General features: G+C 44.7%; 1 protein-coding gene across 1 annotated transcript in view; it reads left to right on the top strand.

The window, feature by feature from the left end:
- Fam227a (family with sequence similarity 227 member A) overlaps window positions 1–13,194 on the top strand; it is a 51,506-nt gene extending 38,312 nt beyond the window's left edge. Inside the window, exons 14-18 of the mRNA XM_051189402.1 lie at window positions 1,418–1,575; window positions 3,849–4,001; window positions 7,069–7,209; window positions 9,401–9,529; window positions 12,878–13,194. Of these exons, the coding sequence (XP_051045359.1) occupies window positions 1,418–1,575; window positions 3,849–4,001; window positions 7,069–7,209; window positions 9,401–9,529; window positions 12,878–12,950 (654 nt within the window). The 3' untranslated portion in view covers window positions 12,951–13,194. The remainder of the gene's footprint in view (window positions 1–1,417; window positions 1,576–3,848; window positions 4,002–7,068; window positions 7,210–9,400; window positions 9,530–12,877) is intronic.
- Window positions 13,195–24,274: the final 11,080 nt, after the last annotated feature.

The following is a 24,274-nucleotide window of genomic DNA, read 5'->3' as shown; positions in this document are numbered from 1 at the left end:
AGAGCTGTAAGCCTGCTTCCTTCTCCATTACAGAAATAAATATACCTTCTCTGTGGCTTCATATCTCTATGTCACCCCTCACCACCCTGTGCAAGATTAATGTCAGTGGCCTTTGTCTGGAAAATAGAAAACCAGCTTGGGCCATCTTTGGTCTCTTGTGCTAACAGCTATTGGATCTACTTCATGGACTAAAGGAAAAGAGTGGAGCAGTCATGTCCTAATCTGTGGTTTGTCTGGGTAGGAGAAGTTAGACTGGATAGTGACAGATTTTTAACATCGATGACAACTGGGGCAGCTGAGAACCTGCAGGAGCAATGGGAAAAAGTGCTGAGACTTGACTTTTTTTTGTTTTCAATTAAGACAAGGTCTCACTGTTTCCCAGCCCAGGCCTTGAAGTACAGATACTCCTGCCTTTACCTCCCAAGTGCTGGCTGTGTATACCATCACATTCAGCTCTGTTTTTAAGAGCCTGCTTATTAATTAGAATGTTAATTTTCATTCTCAGTGAAAAATTCAGCCTTAAAGGTTTTTAAGTGTGTGTGTGTGTGTCTTATCTCACATGTGAAGTGTACATGGAGGAAAAACTTACAGACATGGAATTGCTAGAGCAAAATGCACACAATAGATTGTTTCCCCAAGAAAATAGTACAGTTGGAATTCACTTGCCCCTAGGCCTATGTTGCAAACTGTCTAATTATCTCTTGCTATCCTGATGAGGGAAACAGCTATTTGTTATTGCAATAGACCACATACACATAGATCCTTTTTTTTTTTGTTTATTTGTTTTGTTTTGGCCATTCCTTGAAGAGGTATCTTAAAACTGGACTTACTGGGTCAGAGGCATGGGTGCTGGAAACATGGAATGTCAATTACTTTTCCTACTACTATGATAAGATTCCCTAAGAAGGTTGGCTGGAGAGATTGCTCAGTGGTTAAGAGCACTGGCTGTTCTTCCCAGCAACCACAAGATGGCTCTCAACCATCTATAATAGACCTGGTGTCCTCTTCTAGACTGCAGGGATACATGCAGGCAGAACTCTGTATAATAAATAAATAAACCCTGAGAGAACAACCCAAGGGAGAGACCATGAAGGTGGGGAGTTGACAGCAGCAGGAGCTTGAGGCAGGTGGTCACATTGTGTCCACCACACTCAGGAAGCAGAGAGCCATGAATGATAGTTCTGAGCTCATGTTCTCCAAGCCAGACAGTCCTGGATCCCTACACAGGAATGGCCACACTCACAGTAAAAATGGATCTTTTCCTTTAATCAATCAAGATAATCCCTCACAGATATGCCCAGAAGCTAAATAATCCCTCACATTTGTTCTTTGAGTGACTCAAATTCCTGCCAAGTTTACAGCACTCATCATCACACAGAACAATATCCTTTCCTTTTCTCTCCCCCCCCACCCCCAGTCCCACCCTGCCTGCAAAAGCCCCAAGCTGACTTCAAACCAATTCAATCTTTATGGGAACAGCCCGCTGATCGTATACTTCTTCCTCAACTATTCCAAGCTGCAGCAGCATGGCCAGGATGTCCTGGTCAGCAGGAGAGAAAAGACCAAAGTCGTCCCATATCCTTGTCACTACGCTCCTGCCACCTTCTTGCAGAAGCAGGGCATGAGGGGAGGCATCCAGACTTTAGCTAGTAGCCTGGTACACAGTGGGTACTTGGTAGGCACAGCTATGGTATGTACCTCAGGGAGTAGAGTCTTGCTCATGTGCTAAGGTGAGCCTCAATGTAGGCCTTGGGTCCTGACCATGTCGAATTTTCCCATCTACATCTTTCAGCATGAACTTAGGGACCATAGTAACCCTGATGCTCACTGTCCCAAAAGTGTATGGGCCATCAGTTTTGCCGTCCATGTGAGGTTTATCTAATCTCTTTCTCAGCTCCATTTGGTAAAAAGCTCAATTCTTGGGAAACAGTTGCAGCATGTGTTGGTACCCTGAGCCCTAGCAACATGCCTTGGGGTTAGAACATGGTTTCTACTAGGAATCAAGTTTGCTCTGTTTGTCCAAAAAGCTCCAGTCTCTAGAACTAATGCTACACTAGCCAGCCAGTGACTTGGGAAACATTCCAGTTTCTCTGTGGGCACCACTTCTTTCGTCTGTAAAATCAAAATAAGGGTTTCTGCCTCAGGGGTACTGTTTGTTTTCTGAGACAAAATCTCTCTGTGTAGCTCAGCTGTCCTGGAACTCACTCTGCAAACCAGGCTGTTCTCAAACTCACAGAGATCTGCGTGCCTATGTCTCCCAAGTGCTGGGAGTAAAGACGGAAACCACCACACCCGGCTGCAGGGGCACTTTCGCAGATTGATAACCAGAGCAACAGAGGGTGCCTAGTGCATGTCTGGTACTCTGTTGCCCTCGCTGGTTCATGGACTGGAGGGCACCAGGAGGCCGTTTCCTCTCCTGCCCTTAGGGCTTCATGTCACAGATTTCTGAAGGATAGTGAGAGCTGCCACTATGCAGCATGGTCCAAATTGTCCTGGCATCACCCCGTTCTTTAGGTCACTGTGGCTCCAGACATAGCGCCTGGCTGGGATATACCAACCAACCTTTGCAGCTTTACAGCTTTATCCTCCAAGCTCCCAAAGTGAAGCTATCCCGCCAACCTAGTAATGTTGTGACTGGATGGTATATAACAGGCACTTTATGAAGAGCTGTTTCATCATCCTCTACAGGAAGAGTTATCTCTTCTTTTGGAGAGGTTCTTGAGTTAGGGTCTCACAATATAGCTAAGGCTGGCCTCAAATTTAGGGCAATCTTCCTGTTTCAACCTCACAATTTCTGGGATTACAAGTGTAAATCACCAGACCTGGCTTTTATCCTCTTTCATAGACAGGAAAATGGAGACATAGAGGGTGACAGTGGAAGTCCCACCACTTGTCACAAATGTAGCCGAGATTCTAAGGAAGGGTGGGAGTGCAGCATAGGAGGAAGGTCTTGTTTGTTTTGGTGTTTGAGACAGTGTCTCATGCAGCTCTGGCTGGCCTGGAACTTCCTGTGTCCTTGAACTTGATCCTCCTAATTTCATTTTCCAAGTGCCAAGATTACTGGTGTGCATCACCACACATGACTGAAAGAGGGGCCCTTTCAATTTTAAACTTGAAATGGACAGTGAAGCTGAGTGTGGTGTTATGCACCCATAATGCCAGCACTCGGGAGGGTGGAGCAGTAAGCTAACTATTAACTAAGACTACTTAGCTGGATCCAGTTTTAAAACCAAATCCAGCTGGGCTTGTTGTGCACACCTTTAATCCAGCACTCAGGAAGCAGAGGCAGGTGAATCTCTGTGAGCTCAAGGCTAGCCTGGTCTACAGAGTAAGACTATCTTTAAAAAACAAACCAAACAAAATCCAAACACCAAACCAGAAAACAGATGAGCCATCAGGTCTCCAAGGAGAGGGATGTTGGAGTCCCTTCCCCTTGGTCATTGTGATGACAGACTCCAAGCCCAGCTGGACTCAGAACTAAGCTGGTGGTGATCTGTAGAAAAAAACTGGTGATGCTGGGGAGCCCCCTGGAAACACTGCCCAGCAGCAGATGCCTTTGGACAATCTAAGGCAGCATTTTCTGCCTCCATACCATGCACAAGATCAAATGGGGCTTTATGACAAGGTGGACACTGCCTGGCTACGGAGAGGGCAGCTTTCTTCATTGCCAGGGTAGCCCTAGTCGGCCTCAGAAGATCACTGTATGGATTTGGGGTACTTCCTCTAGAACCCCAAAGCACCAAACATTGTCCTTTGTATAGTCCACGCTCCTTCCCTGTACATGAGGCTCAGCCACTAGCAGGGCGTGGGGGCAACACAGTGGGCTGTTCCTTGACAGTAGTATCCACTGACTCTGCCATGACCTATGCTGACATCATCTACCTGGTCACGAAGAACATGGAGACACGAAGAAGGAAGCTCAGGCAGCTGTACCAGCTACATGAGAGCGAGTGGACCTACTTTAACAACTACCTAACAGAGCTGCAAGAGAACTTCAACAGGTAGGGGGGTGTGGACACAGAGCCACGAGTAGACGCATGTCCACGGCAACAGCCAGCAGGGTTCAGCTGGAGTGGGGTGGGGCTGCTAGCTTGCTCACTGCCTTCACTGAGCACAATCAGCTTTCCTGTGGCCAAATTAGAACCAGCTCATTCCCAGACCCTAGCTCCTTTCTTTAGAATGTGTGTGCGTGTCTGTGCGTGTGTGTGTGTGTAACTGTGTGCGTGCACACATGGGCAAGTGCATTTCCCCACTTTGTTGTAGCTGACAGTTGTAATTCTAACACTCAGGAAGGTTGAGGCAGAATTACCTCAAGTTCTAGGCCAAAGTAGACTACAGACTAGGAGCCTATCTCCTGCACCTCCTCCCCATGCCATGGGAGGGGAGCATTCTTTTTTTAAAGGCTGACATCTTGGTGTATGGCTGTAATCCCAGCAACTAGAAAACTGAGGCAGGGGCTGGAGAGATGCCTCAGTGGTTAAGAGCAATGGCTACTCTTCCTGAGTTCAATTGCCAGCAACCACATGGTGGCTCACAACCATCTGTCAGGATCTGGTGACCTCTTCTAGTGTGCAGGCATATGTGTAGACAGAATACTGTATGCATAATAAGTAAATAAATCTTTAAAAAAGAAGAAAGGAAGAAAGAAGAAAGACAGAGCAGAAGCATCCCAACTTGGAGTCTAACTGGACTCCAGAAATAGACCTGGCTTCCTGTGAATGTGCATAAGGATAGGAGAGGGCATCAGCATTGTTTATGCTGTGTTTCCTCTGCGAAGATTATGCCAGCAAGCCCCAGAAATATACCTGTCTTTGATGCCTAGCTTATGTGGGTTCTGAGAGCCAATCTCTGGCCCTAATTGATTGCCCAGCGATGGCTTTTAACCACGGAGACCCCTCTCTAGCACTCTTCCTACTTAGCTTCTGGCACAGGGTCTCCTCCTAAAGCTGGAGTAAGCTCCAGGGACCCTCCTGTCCCTGCCTCTCCAGCACTGGGATTGAGACGCACCACCCACCACGCCTGGCCTTTACATGTGTACTAGGGATATGCTCATGTCCTAATGTTTTCACGGCTAGCACTTTACCAACTGAGGCATGTCCCTAGTCCCCCGAATGTATAAATAACAAAATGGTATTCTGCTTTGTTTTTTAAATGATGGCCAGCACTGGGATGAAAGTGGTCATGTGGAAGATGACTCAAAGGCAGGGTAGGACATTTGGGGACATATAATTTGTTTCCCTAATAAAGCCCAGGTCAGGAAAATTGGCTCTGATGTTGGGCAGATCAAAGCTGTGTCTTATTAGTCATATCAGTAAGGCTCCCCAGTCAAGCTGTGAAGGCTATGGACAGACACCTCTTCCATGAACAGGACTAGTACTTGCACCTGCCTCATGGAGTAGATCTAGCCTGGCTCAGAGGTGTTGGCTGATGAAGGGGAGATGGGGGACCGCATGTCAGGGCACTGCAGGTCCCTAGCAACACAAGGCATTTTAGCCAGAAAGTTTGTAGCTGGAAGATGGGGAACAACCAAGGCCATCAATCAGGCAGCTGCTGAACCTCCTGTAGTGGGGAAGGAGACTGTCTGTCCTCCTGAGGGTTGCACTGAGCAGGCTCAGGGCCATTGCTGGGGAATTGTTTCCTGTGAATCCAGAGCTCAAGACCTCCAGCATATCTGCAACAGAGCACTCATGATTTGTCATACTATTGGAAAAACTCCAGGAAATGTTCCTACATTTGATTCTGTCCTTGTGATGTCTGCCCTAAAGGAAACAGAGAAGTATATACAGCCATCTCCCCACTTTTCTGTGTGTGTGTGTGTGTGTGTGTGTGTGTGTGTGTGTGTGTGTGTGGTCTATGATTTGCCTTGAATCTGAGTAGTTGAGTGTGTACTGCCAACCTAGTTTATTACATCATCTTTAAAAAAATTATTTTTTATGTGTGTGAGTATATCGCTTACATGTATGTATGTATACCACCGTAATACTTGGTACCTACGTAGAAGTCAAAAGAGGTTGTTGAATGTCCTGGAATTGTAATTACAAATGGATGTGAACTGCCTGCCCTTGGGTGCTGAGTACTGGGCATGGGTCCGCTCCAAGAGATGCCAGTGCTAGTAACTGCTAAGCCATCAGTGTAGCCCCTTATGACAACATCTTACCTCACACATTAATGACTATTTCTTGACTTTGACTACTCATAACCTGGTTCTTCATTAATTAATTGTCTACTTGCATTTCAAAAGCCAACTGAGGGTTATCCAGTTCAGCAAAGCCATTGTGTACCCTGTTAAGACACTCTACCCAAAGCTTCCAGTAGCAGTAGTTACTAACACTTACTGAGCATTTCCTGTGTGCCTGGCACTAGTAAACATTTTACCTACACTAACTCACACCTCACCACAATCCTAGTGGACCATGTGAACACACTAGCACGAAGAAGCGAAGTAATTTCCCCAAGATCACACAGCAAGCAGCAAAGCCCTAGCAGATTCGTCTTCCTTCTGAGACTATACATATACCAGCTTTCTTTTAAGATGCTGGAGCCCTCATCTCCTCTGTAGTTTCATTTTATGTCCATTCTAAAACCCCAGCGGTCTGTATCTGGGATGTGGTGACCCCTGTGTGGTCAGCTGTTTCTTGGTAGACCGGCAGAAAAGATCACACTGCAGCCAGGCTATGGTATGAGCACTTTTAATCCCAGCACTCAGGAGGCAGAGGCAGGAGAATCTCTGTGAGTTCAAGGCCAGCCTGGTCCATAGTGTGAGTTCTAGGACAGCCAGGGCTAGCTACACAGAGAAACCCTGTCTAAAACAAAACAAATAGCAACAACAACAAAAATCACATTGACTCTTTCATCTTTTCTCTCTCTCTCTCTCTCTCTCTTTTCTTTTGTTTCTTTTTCAAGACAGAGTTTCTCTTCCTGGAACTTGCACTATAGACTAGCCTGGCTTTGAACTCACAGAGATCCATCTGCCTCTGCTTCCCGAGTACTGGGACTAGAGGTGTACACCACCACTGCCCAGCATTTCATCCTTTTTCAATACATGTCTTTTGTCATTTTATATCCCAGGGAGGTGAATATTATAGATAAAAAAGCAGCAGAAAATAGAAAGGCCAACCATGCCTTCCTCTCGCCCTCGTTACTGTTTGATGACTTGTTCGACAAGAAATTCAGAGGAAGCCCCTACAAGGAAACGGCGTTTCTCTCAAGGTTTGTTCAAACAGAAGCCTTAGAAAATGTGCAGTGTGAATGATGGGAGATTCCTCACCACATGGGGGAGGTAAGCAGGTGCATGTCTGAGTCCAAAGGACACCACTGAGCTTTCCCGTTCCTGTGTCTCAGAACAAAGGACTGGACTAGTGATGGGAGATGTCATTATGTATATATGTTTCTCATACTGGTTAATGAATAAAGCACTGTTGGCCAATAGGAAAGCAAGATAGGAGGGACTAGGAGACAAGGAGGAAAGAGGAAGTAGTAAGCAGGAGCCAAGATGGAGAGTCTGGAGAGAGCAGTACGCGGCAGCCGGCTCCGGGTAAGAAGACCACGTGGAAATACATAGATTAACACAAATGGGTTAATACTTAAGACAGAGCTAGCCGATAAGAAAGTAGTAACTGGCCAACAGGATTATATCTAATACAGAGTCTGTGCATTATTTGGGGCTGGCAGCGTGGCGGCAGGACAAGACTAGGCTGCCGGCAGGAAAAACCGTACTCATTACAGACTAGGGATATGTAGATTGTGATAGAGACAGCTTATTAAGGAAGAAAGAAACGGGGGGTCCTGATTCTGAAGGTGAAGGTGGGCTAGAGAGCTACATCAGGGCTGAGAGCCTGGAACCTCAGATGCAACTTGGGATCACTCACAAAGCACCACCTTCTTCAACCCAAGATCCTGGGGCTCTGCTTCTCCCACATGCTCTGTTTTGTCACCTGTAGCCATGGCCAGGAGGGTTTTCTAGTCTTTCTGGCAGCTGGCTTCTCACATCTGTTCTACCTGCTCACTCTCTCTCCACCCCTCATCATTCGTCTCAGTGCCTTTCTCCATCCCCGCTCTCTTGCCACAACTTTTTCTTGAGACCTGTGGTCCCAGAAGTTTTATGGGGAGGTTGAGGGATTTTTAAAAAAAAAAAATTCTATGTCTATGTGACTGCATGCAGATATGTATACTCCATTCATGCAGGAGCCCAAGAATGACGGAAGAGGGTGTCAGAAATCCTGGAACAAGAGTTACAGACAGTTGTGAGCTGCCATGTGGATACTGGGAATTGAACCTAGGCCCTCTGTAAGAGCACCAAGTGCTCTTAACTGCTGACCAATCTCTCCAGCCCCAGTGATCACTTGTTTACAGTTTACATGTTGGCTGGAGATGAACCTTTAGATGCCCTACAATAAGAAACGGCTGTGATGCCTGCATCATAAAAAGTTTTGTTTGAATATATCCTGAAAGACATAAACTTTACAAACTAAAGCTACAACGTCTAAATAATAATGGCATACTCACACCCACCCATAGCCCCAGAAAGGGCAAGAGCCAGGAAAGCTATGCCCATGCTCATCCCTGGAGAGTCATCCTTATATAACTTGTTCCCTGCACTGTTAAAAAAAAAAACAAAAAAACAAAAAAACAAAAAAAAAAAAGTGCACCCCTTTAATCTCAACACTCAGGAGGCAGAGACAAGTGGATCTCTGGGAGTTCAAGACCCAGCCTGGTCTACAGAGTGAGTTACAGGACCGCCAGAGCTACATAGTGAGACTCTGTCTCGGAAACAAACAAACAATCAAAACCACATAATGATGGTTCCATATAGAGACTGTGATAAAATATAAAATAATAATTTTAAGGCAGAATCCAGTGGTGGAAGAGATTAAAAAGAAGGTAGCATGAGATAGCATCTTCATCCTCCTCATGGCTGCAATGTCTCCACCCCTTGCTGAGTTATTCATACGTCTTCCACACATCATACTGGTTTTCTTCTGACTTCAACTGCTTCCACCTCCCCCAGGTGTCTTCTCAGTTCCCTTTATTTTCTTTAGGTCGCTGGCCTCTTTATTTTAGTTTCTCTAGGAAATAAAAACCTTTAATTCTCGTGACAGTTTGAGGCATTACAAGTTAATCCCTGGAGGTACAGACTGGTGTATCTGCTGCCCTGTGTGTGTGCTTGTCCTCAAGGTCAGTGTCATCTTGCCGGAGAGTTCAGTCTTGGCCCTCAGGCTGCTATGAGAAGATTAATGAGGGGGTGTGGCCTTGTGTGGACACTCCACTTCCATTCCTTCCACCAGCCTTGCCAACTCTTACTTTTCTCCCAGTGTGTATCAAAGTGCCAGTGAAACTGTTCTGAAGAAACCCCCTAAATTTCTGAACTGGTTTTATTGACACCCATTTTGCTTCCCCACAGGAAGAAAAAGAAGGAGGTAGAAGAGAAACGGAAGATTCTCCAGTCCTCTTTCTCATTCCGAAACCCTGTGGATAACTATTCCCTGGGCCTAAAAAGCCCCTACAGAATCGGTTCTATTTCCAGTACCAGGTGAGGTGGGCCAGAGTGGGAAGACAGGGAACTAGAAAGTCCTCACCCTCCAGCTTAGCTCCTCAGGGTTTGCCAGAGAGACCTGGCTGGGGGGCTTTGTGCAGGACCACTGCATCCTTCAGACATTTTACGTCCTCCTGCAATTTGAAGTATTTCCACAATAGTACTACACTGTCAGGTGACAATGACAGCTCCATTTACCAGTGGTTTACCCTGTGCTGAACATTAAGAAAATAAGCCTGGTACAGTGACCTCATATGAAAATTAAACTTTTCTGACGTAGGGACTAGTCACAGTATCGCAAGCACAGACACAGGTTCAGTCTACTGCCACAGGCACCTGTGGGGATGCAGCAGTAGGTACCCACAGCTCCAGGTGACAAGCAGCTTGGTGCCAGACAGCAAATGCACCAATCAGCAAGTTAGAGGCCCATGGTACTGGGAGCCCTGGGAAGATGAAGCAGGAATCCAGGAGCCATGCAAGATTGATGTCACTGAGTCTGGCACAGTTTCCTGGCAGAAGGAGGGGGCATATGAAAGAGGCAGCAGCTAGGAGAGCAGAGCCAGGGGTGGAGAAGAGCTCAGCAGGGAGAGGGAGAGCACACGTGATGGGGAAAGGCTCATGAAGGTAGGGGCCGCCACATGGGAGGAGATGGGGCAGGGTATGGGCAGGACATCAGGGGCTTGTAAACTGTCTCTGGACAAACAAGGAGACTTCTATGAAGCCCTTGGATTTTTGTCTTGGGGACCACTGGAAGATAGTCAGCAAGGGCATAACTGATTCGATTTGGCTTTCCAGAAACCCAATAGCAGGTTCTGTGTTCACATCTGGGGGGCTTGTAAAGGTTACCACAAATCCTTGTCTGTACTTGGAACCTGTCTGTACCTGTTAATCAGGAATCCCTAGACTTTCTCAGTCTTGGCTCATAAAAATGTTTCAGAAACTAGCCCTTAAGAAACCATTTACAAACAGAAAGTGGTGGCATGCGGTTGTAATTGCAGCACTTAGGAGGCTGGGGCAAAAGGGCTTTAAGAGAACAAGTACATTGGTTCTTTTAAAACCCTTAAAAACCGACGAATTAGTTCTTTTTGTTGCCACAATGAAACAACCAAGGCTGAATATTATGACAAAAAGACATTTATTTAGTTCTGGAGGTCTAAGAAAAAAAAATTGTGCAGTGGGTCACACGCCTTTAGTCCCAGCACTCAGGAGGAAGAGGCAGGTGGATCTCTGTGAGTTTCAGGATCACCTCCAAAACAATGCAGAGAAACCCTGTCTAGAAAAACAAAACAAAACAACAACAACAACAAAAAATTGTGTGTGAGTATACTGTGTGTGCTGTGAAATACACAAAAAAGAAACCAGAATTTTAAAAGGATCGCACATGCACATGCGCGCGCACGCACGCACACGTGCTTGCCACACAAGCATAAGGACCTGATCTAGAACCCAGCCTGCACCTATAATCCCAGAATTCCTACAATGAGAAGGAAACAGAAGTGGAGGCAGGAGAATCCCCAGAAGCTTGTAAGTCACAACAAAAAGACCCTATCTCAAACAAGGTAGAAGACAAGATTGTCCTCTGACTGACACATGTGTGCCATAGTACACATGTGCCCCACACACAGATATCATATTACACACACAAAGGGATGGTATAAACACCAGTGTCAGCTGACTACCCCAGGTAAACATTAATGAGGACCACAGGTTCCCTTTTGGTTTACCCTACAGAAAAGGTCAAGGTGTGGGGATTATAGAGAGTATCAGAGAACCATAGGTAATTTTCATTTCATTGTTGCCACCTCTGTGGTCAGGAAGTCTTGAAGCATGCCTGGCTGGTAGTCCTGGCCAGGCTCTACCCAAAAGGACTCCTTTTTGCTGGGCTCTGCAACTGGGTAAACTCTCAGAACCCAAAGGACAGCTCACAACCATCTGTAATTCTAGTTCCAGGGTATCTAATGCCCTTTTCTGGCCTCCAAAGGCACCAGGTATGCACATGGTGCACATATATACATGCCAGCAAAACACTTATACACATAAAATTAAAATAAATCCTAAGAAAAGGAATTTTTTTTTTTTTTTTTTCAGAGACAGGGTCTCCCTGTGTAGCCCTGATTGTCCTGAAACTCACTCTGTAGACCAGGCTGGCCTTGAACTCACAGAGATTCGGCTGCCTCTGCCTCCTAAGTGCTGGGATTAAAGGTGTGCTCCATCACTGCCTGGAAACATAGTCATCCTTTAAGGGCTGAATAGAGAGGCAGCAGTGGTCTCAGATCACTGAGCTTTTAATGTCAGTTCCCACAGGACCTCCTAGTTCCATGGCCCTATGTGGTTCTTATCCTGAGTCTCCGGCTCTTTCTCTGTAAATGGGATTGATAATGGTATGTATGGTTTAGGGTCAATGTGCAGAATGAACTGGTCAGCTCTTTGTAAAGCCCAGAACACAGTGCCTGATACAAGCAAAGTAGACATATCAGAAGTGTATCATCACCATCATCATTAATGTTACTGTTTGAGACTGGGTCTTACTATGTATCTCAGATTTTCTCAAAATGAAGAGCCTCCTGCCTCAGTTGCCCAAGTGCTGAGTTGCAGGTGTGTGCCATGGTGCCTTGTCCTAGGAGTGCTTCTAGGTCAGTGAATGTTGTACACAGCCCATTGTAAGACATGGCTGCTTCTGAGTTCCTTTCCCCTTCCTTCACAGCTCTTTGCACCTCTTTCTCTCTGGCATCTCACATCATGCTGCTGTGGCTACTTCATCTTTGTTCCAAAGCCTGTGGGCTGATCCTATCACTTTCATTGGTGACTAATAGGATTGTGATTCATTTAGCCCTATTATCAGTGAGCTAGGACTCTGTTCACTTGTCCCCTAGAGTGATTTTGTTAGCCTGAGAGCTAAGCCCAGCTGTCCATTTTAATTTGCTTGCCTCCTTGATTTCTTTTTCCCTCTTGTGTGTTTACCACAGTCCACCCAGAGTCTTCCTTGGTTCTATACACCCCACCCCCACCTCCTTACCCCCCTTTCCCACTTCCACCCTGAACGTTCAGACCCTCTCTGTCACCTGTCATTTGCTGGCCTTTTGGTGTTTGATTCTAGCCTGCTGGCATCTTTTTATTTATTGTGTATACTGTGTTCTGCCTGCATGTATCCTTGCAGGCCAGAAGAGGGCACAAAAATCTCATTGTAGGTAGTTGTGAGCCACCTTGTGGTTGCTGGGAGTTGTACACAGGACCTCTGAAAGAGCAGTCAGTGCTCTTAACCTCTGAGCCATCTCTCCAACTCCACCTGCTGACATCTTGGTCATAGGAGGTTCCCACCATTTCTGTCTTTTTATTCCTCTACAGTGAGCACATCGACAGTGTGTCCAAAGTGACACATGAGGCGCTCTTTAGACTCTCACCATCTTCCATGGAATGAACTCACCCAAGAGCAGGCTCAGACTGCAGAGGTGGTGCCTGCATATGTTGTCAGATGTGATAGAGAACGGAAGCAGCGATGGCAAGTGAGAGCACTACTGCAGCGAGGGGACCCTGAGTCTTCCCAGTCCATGGGATAAAGAGTATTAAAGTTATATCTACCACGAGCCAAAGTTAGGGCTGGGAGAAGATGATTCATCTCACCCATTTACTAACTCGTTCTTTCATTCACTTAATAACAGGAGGCAGGGTTTTTCTGTGTGTGTTTGGCTGTCCTGGAACTCTGTAGACCAGGTTGGCCTTGAAATCACAGAGATTCACCTGCCTCTGCCCCACAACAATGACACAATTCAACACATCCTTATGAAACAGCAAGATCTTGTTTCAAAAAACAAGCAGGTGACAGGCAGTGGTGGCACACACCTTTAATCCCAGCACTTACTTGGGAGGCAGAATCAGGCAGATCTCTGAGTTCAAGGCCAGCCTGGTCTACAGAGCAAGTTTCAGGATAGGCAAGGTTACATAGAGAAACCCTGTTTAGAACAACCAAAACCTGGATTCTTGAACTTTCCATTCATAGTTAGCCACTGTTGGATTAGTTGGTCCATAGCCTGTAAGTTATTCTAATAAATCCCTTTTCTTTTTCTTTTATTTTCTTTTTTACAGATTTTATTATTTATATAGCCTGCATATTTGCCTATACACCAGAACTCATAAATCCCTTTCCTTAAGAAAGACAGATTCATTCTATAAGTTCTATTACTCTGGAGAATCCTGACTAATATAGAATTTGGTACCAGAAGTGGTTGTAGAGCAACAGAAATATAAGGATGACTCTTTTAAGTATCTGGAATAGGCTTTCCAATTGCCAACATCAACAAGTACTGAAACCTCTCTGGTTACCAAAGCCTCTCCTGGGAACTCAGAGTGTACTAAAAGTCTGTGATGTGAACTATATTATAAACTTATGGAAATAAATACATTTGATTTTCCTTATTCACCAAACAACTCCCCCCCCCACACACACACACACAGTTCTGACATCAAACTGACTGAACTGAAGGTGAGTTTCATGTTTCAAACTGCTTGCTGAAGCCCAAGAGAGGTGACTAGAAAGAGCAGGGGAAGGAGAATGGAGAGAATTACCACAGCAAACCAGGGACTTGACAGTGGGAAAGGTCACAAGTTCATACTCCCATAACTTGCCTTAAGGGCATGTATGCCCTTATGTTCACTATACCTCAGGCTGTTGTTTACAATTGTGTGTGTTAGCTGGGCATGATGGTAGATACCTGTAACCACAGCACCTAGGAGATGGGACAGGGAGGATAGGGAGTTCAAAACCAGCCTCCACACATCCCAACTTTAAGGCCAACCTGAGCTCTACTAGACCATGTCTCGAAACAAAACATAAAAGATAAACACAGATATTTCTGAATTCTGTCCACTGAAATAACCTAGAAATAAAACTGATAACAACTCAGGACACCTTGCCCCAGTGCTAGGCAAGCGCTCTACCATTGAGCTGCCCCCACCCCTATCCCAGGGCTGTGACTTGAGGTAGCATTTGCACTAAATAGACTCGTATGAACACACCAGGCTGACATCTGGCGGTTTCCCACACTGACACTTGAGCCACCTGAGTCTGGTGCAGTGTATAAATGGGAGTCATGACAGATCCTGCCCACCCCCTGTGTGTGTGTGTGTGTGTGTGTGTGTGTGTGTGTGTGTGTGTGTGTGTGTGTAACCCATTACTCCATGAAAAGCACTAAGCTCAGTGCCCATCTCCAGCAGGGGCTGTGCATGATACTGTCTCTCCTGTTTACTGTATGCTCCAAACATGCGGCCTCTTTGCTTTGCACCTCTCCAGAACCTCACACTGCAAAAGAACCCCTTGCCCCTCCCTGAAGAAGCTTCAGTGGGTCTGTCTCCCACCCTATAAGGCAGGCCAGCTCTCAACCATCTTCCTGCACAATACAAGGATTACACCACAAAGGACACAACAGGAACAGCTGTACTTGGGCCCCAGTGGCCTGCTTGATCCTTATATGGCTCTATGCAGACCACCCTCTGTTTCCAGCTTCTCAGCAGGACTCTGCTTCTTTAGACAGTCATCTTGTTTTTATTTCTGTATCAAGTGGAGAGCTGTGTTAAGTGTCTGGTGAATGCTGATGCATTACATGGTCACAGGTATGCCTCTGATGTCAGTGTGTGAGGTTAGAAGGTTTCTACCTGGGGAAATGTGAACAAATGAGAAAGTCCAAAACATATGATGTGTCACTTACATGTATATATTGAATGTATCATATATCTATATAGTAAAACATTTCCATAGAATTCATTCATTGATGTATGTTAAAATATATGTGTTATACAATTATTTGGGGCTTGCTCCTCTATTATCTGTATTAAGTTAGCTATTAGCACATATCAGAAGTTTATTACATGTTTTTGGTTTAAATTATTTTGTTTGCAGTACTAGGCATAGAACCTAGAGCCTTGCCTATTCCAGGCAGGGGCTTTACCAGTAAATCACTCCTTCATATTTCAGGGTCTTGCTAAGTTTCCTGGGCTGGCCTTGAGCTTGTGAGTCTCCTGCCTTTGTCACTGGACCCAGCTGCCTCTATGTGGTTTGGGGTCAGTGGGAAGCATGATCATGAAAGAAGTTTAAACTAAAGGAGTGGAAATATGTTTGAGCCTAAAATGTTTGCATTCCTTTAAAACCTGTACTTGGGATTTTTTGTTTGAAGTGTATCATCTCTGCTGAGGGCTGCTGGAGTCTGAGAGCAGACTTCTTTTCTAGGAATGGGAGTGGGTACAACCAAACATCCTTACAAGGTCCCTAAATTATGCCTGCCCCATAAGTCAATTACACTTCTGAAGCTCTACTGTGAGAAAGTCTCAGGATAGAAGGGGATGCTTACTAATAACAGATATTCTATGGGATTCTGTGCAGCCATTTTAAAGTGATATGGAAAGTAAGACTAGGCATGTGGCCAAGGGCAGAGTGCTGCTGAGTATTCCTGCTTTGGTTTTGTTAGTGTTTTCTTTGAAGACCAATTGTTTTTATTTCCGTTTTGGTTTCTAAAATTTGGATAATTTTTTTCTTTGCCCCCCATTTAAAACTAGATTAAAGCTTAGATTAGTCCATATGCACACATCATAGAATTTGTCAGAATTGTCTCCCCACAATAGTAAGCACAGTATTTGAAATCAGGCACAAGATGAAGGGAACTAGAACAAGAGCAGAAGACAGGCCTGGAGACAGAGCTTGTCCCCCAGGAGATGCTTTCCCAGTCAGCTTCATACACTGTCCCACATCAGTGTTTGTCTTCATCCTGCCAACCACTTAGGAGCTCAGCCTAAATGCCATGTTTCCCCTTCCCCCAGATGAGATCACGTGCCCATGTGTGTTCCCATACCACCCTATATTCTTTCTGTTATTTTGGTTTTGGTTTTGGTTTTTCCAGACAGGGTTTCATTGTGTAGCCCTGGCTGTCCTGGAACTAGCTCTGTAGACCAGGCTGGCCTCAAACTCACAGTGATCTGCCTGCCTCTGCCTCCCAAGTGCTAGGATTAAAGGTATGTGCCACCACTGCCCAGCTCTTTTATTTTTAAGATTTAGTTTTTTAATTTGTGTGTGTGTGTGTGTGTGTGTGTGTGTGTGTGTGTGTGTGTGTGTGTGTGTGTGTGTGTGTGCAGTCCAGAAGAGGGCATTAGATACCCTGGGAGTTTAAGGCAGTTGTGAGTCACTTGGTGTGGGTACTGGGAACTGAACTCATGTTCTCTGGAAAACCCTCTATCTCTTAAGCACAGAGCCCAGTTCATATTCTTGTAAAAGGAGAATAGTAAGGTCCCAGGTTAAGAACTTACCTGGCTGTGTACAAACAGCAGGCATGTACAAGGCCCAGTGTAGGCTGCACAGATCTATTTGCTGATGCTGGGGCTCAGTCTCAGGGTTTCAAGCCTAAATCAAGGCCCCTACCATGGGAACTCCCCCAACCTGTGCCTTACTCTCCACGGAGTATTATTTGAAAGTGGAGTTAAAGCAAAGGGACATAGTTCTCTCTATGTTACTGACAATCCTGTGAGAGATGGTCATACAAGAGTAAGAACACAAGAAAAAAAATTCTCAATGGCTTAGATCACATTGTCTAAGAAGAAGTATTAGTCTTTGGGAGGTTGAGAAAAAGAGTCCCCATCCTTTGGTGCAGTGACTTAGTCATTGTTCTATTGCTGTGAAGAGACACCATGACCATGGGAAAACATTAATTGGGACTGGCTTATAGTTCCATGGTTTAGTCCGTTATCATCATGGTGGGAAGCATGGCAGCGTGCAGGCAGACATGCTGCTGGAGAAGGAGCTGAGAGTTCTACATCTGGATCCACAGTCAGTAAGAAGAGAGAACCACTGGGCCTGGCTAGAGCATTGGAAACCCCAAAGCCACCCCCAGTGACACATGTCCTCCAACAAGACCATCACACCTAGTCCCTGTCAAGTAATGCCACTCCCTAAGGACCAAGCATTTAAATGTGTGAGACTATGGTGATCATTCCTATTCAAACCACTGTAGGCAATGATTTGAAAATATAGTTGGGCATGGTTGTGCATGCCTGTAATCCTGGCACTCAGAAAGGGGAGGCAAGAGAATTGGTAGTTTGAGTCTAGCCCAGGCTACTTAGCAAGAGCATGTTTGTAAAGCAAAATAAAACAAAAGCCAGGCTGTAGTAGTGAACGCCTTTAATCCCAGAACAGAGGCAGGTGGATCTCTTAGTTCAAGGCTAGCCTGGTCTACAGAGTGAGTTCCAAGACAGCCAGGGAAGGCTACATCCCTCCCCCCCCCAAAAAAAAAAAAAAAGAGAGAAAAAGGAAGAAAGAGGGCAGGAGAGCTGGCTCAGCAGTTGAGAGCGGTTGGCCCCTCTCATAGGAGTGTGGGTTTCAGTAGCCACACAGGTGTGCCCAGCTCTGATAGCTCACACATAGGAATGAGGAGTTCCTCAAACCTTGGGATATTGAGAATAAAGTCCATAGGCTGGAGATGGCTCAGAGGTTAAGAGCACTGACCACTTGCCTGGCCATGGTGCTGCACATCTTTTGTCCCTGCACTGCGGAGGTAGAGGCAGGCAGATATCAGCTGTTACACAGAGAAACCATGTCTTGGAAAACAAAACAAAATTAAAACAATAAAGATCACTGCTCTTCCAGGGGACCTGATTTCAGTTCTCAGCATCTACATGGTAGCTAATAACTGAACTCGAGTTCAGAGGATCTGATTTCCTCTTCTGGCAAAACACTCATGTACATAAAGTACAAAACAAAAACAAACTCTAATTTTGCTTTTTCCAACAAGGTTTCTGTGTGTAGTCTTGGCTGTTCTAGAACTCACTTTGTAGATCAGCCTGGCCTCAAACTCAGAGATCCACCTACCTCTGCATCCCAAGGGCTGGGATTAAAGTCGTGTGTATCACCATGCCCAGCTAAAATTTTATATGTATGTATGTATGTATGTATGTATGTATGTACGTCCCAAATGAGAAAGACACAGTGCTGGTGAAAGCAGATAATGGAATGACAGATAACTGATAGAAGTGGAGAGATGGGGCTGAAGAGATGGCTCAGAGGTTAAGAGCACTGGCTGTTCAATTCCCAGCAACCACATGATGGCTCACAACCATCTGTAATGAGGTCTGGTGCTCTCTTTTGGCATACATGCAGGCAGAACACTATACCTGTATGCATACCAAGTAAATCTTAAAAAAAAAAAAAGAACTGGAGGCTCAGTGAGAGCCATCTTGAGAGACTTAGGGATTAAGTAGTATCATAGAGAGCCATCCTGAGCTATCTCATTGAGACCACTTGCTGCTTTTGCAGAGGACTAGGTTTAGTTCCCAGAACCCACACTTATAAACATCTTTAACTCCAGTTCTACAGGATACAACTCCCTCTTCTATCTTCTCATGCACCAGATACATATGTTGCGTGCACACACACACACACACACACACACACACACACACACACACACACACAGGCAAGCAGGAAAACCATACACATGATTTTTTTTTTTTTTTTGAGACGGTCTTGTTTGGTAATACTTGTTTACTCTGTAAAGATGTATCTCTGCCTAAGGCACCCTCTGACTGGTTTAATAAAGAGCTAAATGGCCAATAGTTAGGCAGGAGAGATAGGATTTCCAAGGGGAAGAGGAAGAAAAGGCATGCAGGAGATACCATCAAGATGCGTAATGAGTCAGACACACCAAATGGGAGAGAGGTAAAAGTCACTTGGTAGAACATAGATTAATAATAAGGATTAAGTTATAAGCTAGTGGGACAAGCCTAAGCTAATGGCCAAGCTTTTATAATTAATAATGAAAGACCTGCAGAGCGTGGACCTTCACGCTCCCACTCAGGAAAGGCGACACCCCAAATCGCTCACAAGAAGCGGTCTTGATGCAACAGCATGAGGAGTTTTTATTCCAAGTGCCCTGGGGTCCACAGTCATACGCCATGCAGGGGTAGAGGACTGAGGATCCCGAGGGCAGAATTGAGACAGCTTTTATAGGATCCACATCAAAGCTAACAAGGCCAGTTTCAAAGCTAGCCTGTTATTTTCACTAGGCCTAAAAGCAAGGTCATGGGACAGTTCAAAACTTGGATGGTTAGTAAGGTTTCCTAGGTTACAGAGATTTCATAGAGTACATAGTTTTTTACAAGGCAGGATTGTTTAGCGCACCTGCAAGGTTAGGGGGTTTTCTTTCTCTAGGACCAGCGGGCTCAGTGGCCTTATCTTTAAGATAATGGGGGCAGGGAGAATGTACTCTCCAGTCAGGGAGTTATCTATATCTATTGGCAGAGACACTTGTTCTTTCTAGTTTTCCCTTCTTGCCATGAGTCCCATCTCTTTTAGTTATTAATTTTCTTTGTAGACAGGATGACCCATAGCAATTTTCAGACTGTTGTTGAGGATAACAACATTCCTCAGAAACTAGGTGGTTATGAATAATAATAATTTCCAGAAACCAGTCATCATGACCAAGCTATTTCATGTGTTTTCTTTTTCCTGAGTTTTGCATGCAGCTAGGGTGGTTTTCAAATACATGCTGGTGGGTGTTTTTAAACTTCTAACTTCCAATGGTCATGGGGAAGCTAGGCTGTATGTTTTTTATCCTTTCAATAAGACTGTTATTTGTGGGCAGGTGCTCTCGATGAGAAAGCATACTACAGGGTCTCACTGTATAGCTCTGACTGTCCTGGAGCTTACTATGTAGACCAGACTGGTCTCAAACTCAAGAGATCTTCCTGCTTGGGTACTAGGACTAAAGGCATGTATCACTATACCAGGCATTCAGTCTTTGAAAAATGTTTCTGAGGCTGGTGAGATGGCTCAGCAGGTAAAGGTACATGCTGCCAAGCCTGGTGACCTGGGTGCAACCCCTGTGGCTCACATAGTGGAAGGAGACACCCGACTCGCTTGTCCTCTTTGTGCTATGTTTCTTGAGCTTGTATACTCTCCCTGAAACACACATGTTAAAAAAGTATTCAATTTATAAATTAAATACTATTGGAGGCTCAAAGGAAAGGTGAAATATGTTATTTAATAAGATAATGTTAATTGGGGAAGTCGGGAATTGAAAGAGGATCTCATGTAGCCCAGGCAATCAAGCTGAGGCTGGTCTTGAACTCTTTATCTTCCTACCTACTCCTCCCAAGTTCTGGTAACATTGGAGGTGTGGCCACCACTCACAACTAAGCATTTAAAAACAGTCTAATGTATGTACATTTTATACTCTACTGTTTCAATAAAATTTGTTGCACCTGTCAGTCTTGAGGGACAATATGATGAATAAAGAGATAGAGCAAAACCTGCAACAATGTCTAGGGAAATACATGGGAAGCAAGGAAAAGTTGAGAATGAGATAGACCCAGAGGCCTGGTTGGGGAGGATTAGAGAGTATTAAAAAACTTACAAGGATGGTTTAGAAAGTGTGATGGTTTCCACTTTCCGGAATATACAATATAGTGAGCATGGTGGTGCATGCCTTTAATGACAGCATTCGGGAGATATAGGCAGGCAGATCTCTGTGAGTTTTAAGACAGCCAGGTCTACATAGTAAGATCCTGTCTTTAAACAAACAAACAAAAAAAAAACCAAACAAACAAATGAAAACAAAAACCCAACAGGACAAAAACATAAAACACACTAGTAAATATTAATCAATGAGGCTGGTTGGTGGTGGTGCCTGCCTTTAACCCCAGCACTTGAGAGGCAGAAGCAAGCAAATTTCTGAGTTCAAGGCCAGCCTGGTCTACAGAGTTAGTTCCAGGACACTTAGGGTTACACAGAGAAATCCTGTCTGGAAAAAAGAAAAGCATTAAGGGAGCATATGAGCTGATTGTGCATTTTGTACACACTCATGTGTGTCTGTTTGTGCATCTGTATACATGCATGTGCCTTTAGACTAAGAACAGAGCATTATAGAGAAATGGTTCTCAACCTGTGGATTGAGACCCCTTTGGCAAACTCTTCAAAAATATTTACATTACAATTCATAACAGTAGCAAAATTAGGAAGTAGCAGCAAAATAATTTTATGGTGGGGGGGTCATTACAGCATGAGAAACTTAAGGGGTCTGAGGGCTAGGGAGGTTAAGAACCTCTGAGTTACAGTATCTCAGCACTGGCTCTGCAGCACATGCTGCAGTTACTGCTGAGGATAATAAGGGATGATTGGTCACCTGCTCTTGGTTTCTTCCTTTTCTTTTCTTCCTTTTGTTTGTTTATCAAGGCAGGGTTTCTCTGTGTAGCCATGGCTGTCCTGGAACTTATTCTGTAAACCAAGCTGGCCTTAAACTCACAGAGATCCACCTGCCACTGCCTCTCAAGTGCCACCACCACACAGCTATCTGTGCATGGTTTCCATCACTAAACGAACCTCAAAGCATGAGCCCTGAAGTTCAGATAGGATAGCTATGTCTGCCCCTCCTCCCCTCTGGACAGGAAGGACCCTGACTCTCCTAGGAAGGGAATAAAAGGGCCTTTGCTTTCTCAGTCCTACGACAGTAAGAGAAGAGTTTTTGGTGTCTTTTTGTGTGTGAGTAAATGGCTCCAGAGAAGACACATTTCTAAATTGCTCTCCAAAGTGACTTGCTTTCTGGTTTCTAAAAATGTTTTTCAGTCACAAGGTTCACATTCTCCAGAAAGATGAAACTATTCATGGAAAATTATGCAACAGGGAGGGGCAGACTTGAGGGTTATGTCCTGCCATAACATCTGTGTTCTTTTCTCTCAGCCCTCATTAGCATTGGTACTTTGTCCTCGAATCTCTACTACCAAATACCTGGTGCAGTGCCTGGCACACAGTAGGGAGTAAGTGTCCACTTCCTAAATGCATTAAATGTTTAAGGGAAGATCTGCCTGGTTAATTATTTTGGGTTGTGTGTAATGAACCCTATTTCTTTAGCTCTCTATTAAAGTATTTCTCTTAATTTGTGCTCTTGAAACTCCAAGAACATACACTCACAGACACCTGGTATGAGACTCTCCAGACAGGAACTACAAACCTCTACTTGGCTATAAGGTGATTGTCCACAGAGGGGCAGTGCAGTGCAGTGATTTAAAACTCAGGTCCTGCTCTGAATCTCACTGCCTGTTTCCCTCTTTCCTTTTTTAATTTTTTCCTTTCTTCCTCCTTTTCTCTCACTTCCTTCTTTCCTTTTTTATTTATTATCTATCTATCTATCTATCTATCTATCTATCTATCTATCGGTTTTTCAAGACAAAGTTTCTCTGTACTGCTTTGGAGCCTGTCCTGGAACTCGCTCTGTAAATCAGGCTGGCCTCAAACTCACTGAGATCCTCCTTCCTCTGCCTCCTGAGTGCTAGTACTAAAGGCATGTGCCAGCACTGCCCAGCTTGTTTTTTGTTTTTGAAACATGGTTTTTCTCTTGTGTATCCCTGGCTGTCTTGAAACTCTGTAGATCAGGCTGGCCTCGAACTCAGAGATCCACCTGACTCTGCCTCCTGAGTGCTGAGATTAAAGGTGTGAGTCATGACCCAGCTGACTTCCTATTTCTTTAGTATATACAATGACTTATTAATTTTATTTTTTTCAAGACAGGGTTTCTCTGTATTGCTTTGGAGCCTGTCCTGGAACTCACTCTGTAGCTCAGACTGGCCTCAAACTCACAAAAGATTCACCTGTCTCTGCCTACCAAGTGCTGGGATTAAAGATGTGCACCACAAATGCCTGGCCACACATTTTTTTTTTTAATGTATAGGGAAATTGTGGCATTCCTGAGTTCTTTCCCCCCAGGCCTCTGACACAAAGGTAGCCTGTTTTTTTCTCTATGTCTTGCATAGGAAAATGGGGTTTTGCCTTTAGAATTTGATTTTTTTCTCTCTCCTCCTTCTCTCTTTCTCTGTCTCTCTCTCCCTCTACCCCCTCTTCCACACACACTTTGGTTTTTTGAAACAATGTTTCTATGTGTAGCCCTGGATATCCTGGAACTCACTCTATAGACCAGGTGGCCTTGAACTCAAAAGCTCCACCTGCCTCTGTCTCCTGAGTGCTGGGATTAAAGGTGAGTGCCTTTCTCTTTCTTTAAGACAATGTTTCTCCCTAATGCTAGATTACAGGTGTGTGCTGCCACCAGGCCATTTCTTTCTTATTAAATATAGTCTTATCAGAAGCTGGAGAGATGGCTCGGTGCTTAAGAGTACCTCCCAACTGCATGTAGTTCTAGTTCTAGGGGATCTGATGCTGGCCTCAACAGCACTGATACACACTGGTACACTACTTATATGCAAGCACACACTCATACACATAAGATAATCTTTATCAGTTTGCTGTGGTTTCTGGGTTTTGTGCTATGCCTTCTTCTTGCAGGGGACCTATATTCAGTTCCCAGCATCTGTAACTCCAGTGGCTTACAACCATCTCTAACTCCAGTTCAAAGGATCCAATGCTCCCTTCTGGTATCAGGCACTCAGGTGGTATACATACATGTAGGCAAAACATTCATACACATGAAGTAAAATGTTAGATTTATTTAAAAACCATTTTTTCTTATAAAATAATAAATGGCCTCATGTTTTCTTCTAGTGCTTTTCTTCCAATGTTCAGTTTGATCTATCTAGAATTTATTTTGGTATAAGGTGTGAAGTATGATTCCAATTTTATTTTCTCCCAGATGGTTACCTAGTCATTCCAACACCATTTGCTCAACTCATTTCCTTTACCAGTTTGAAACTGCTCCTTCACAATATTCAGAATTTTTAGAGGATGTGAAAGACTTTTTTTCCCCTGATTTGACTGGAAGGTGT

Source organism: Phodopus roborovskii, unplaced genomic scaffold, assembly GCF_943737965.1.
Source record: "Phodopus roborovskii unplaced genomic scaffold, PHOROB, whole genome shotgun sequence".
Lineage (NCBI taxonomy): Eukaryota > Metazoa > Chordata > Mammalia > Rodentia > Cricetidae > Phodopus > Phodopus roborovskii.
Note: the sequence above shows the minus strand (reverse complement) of the source record. Positions and strands in the feature narration are given on the sequence as shown.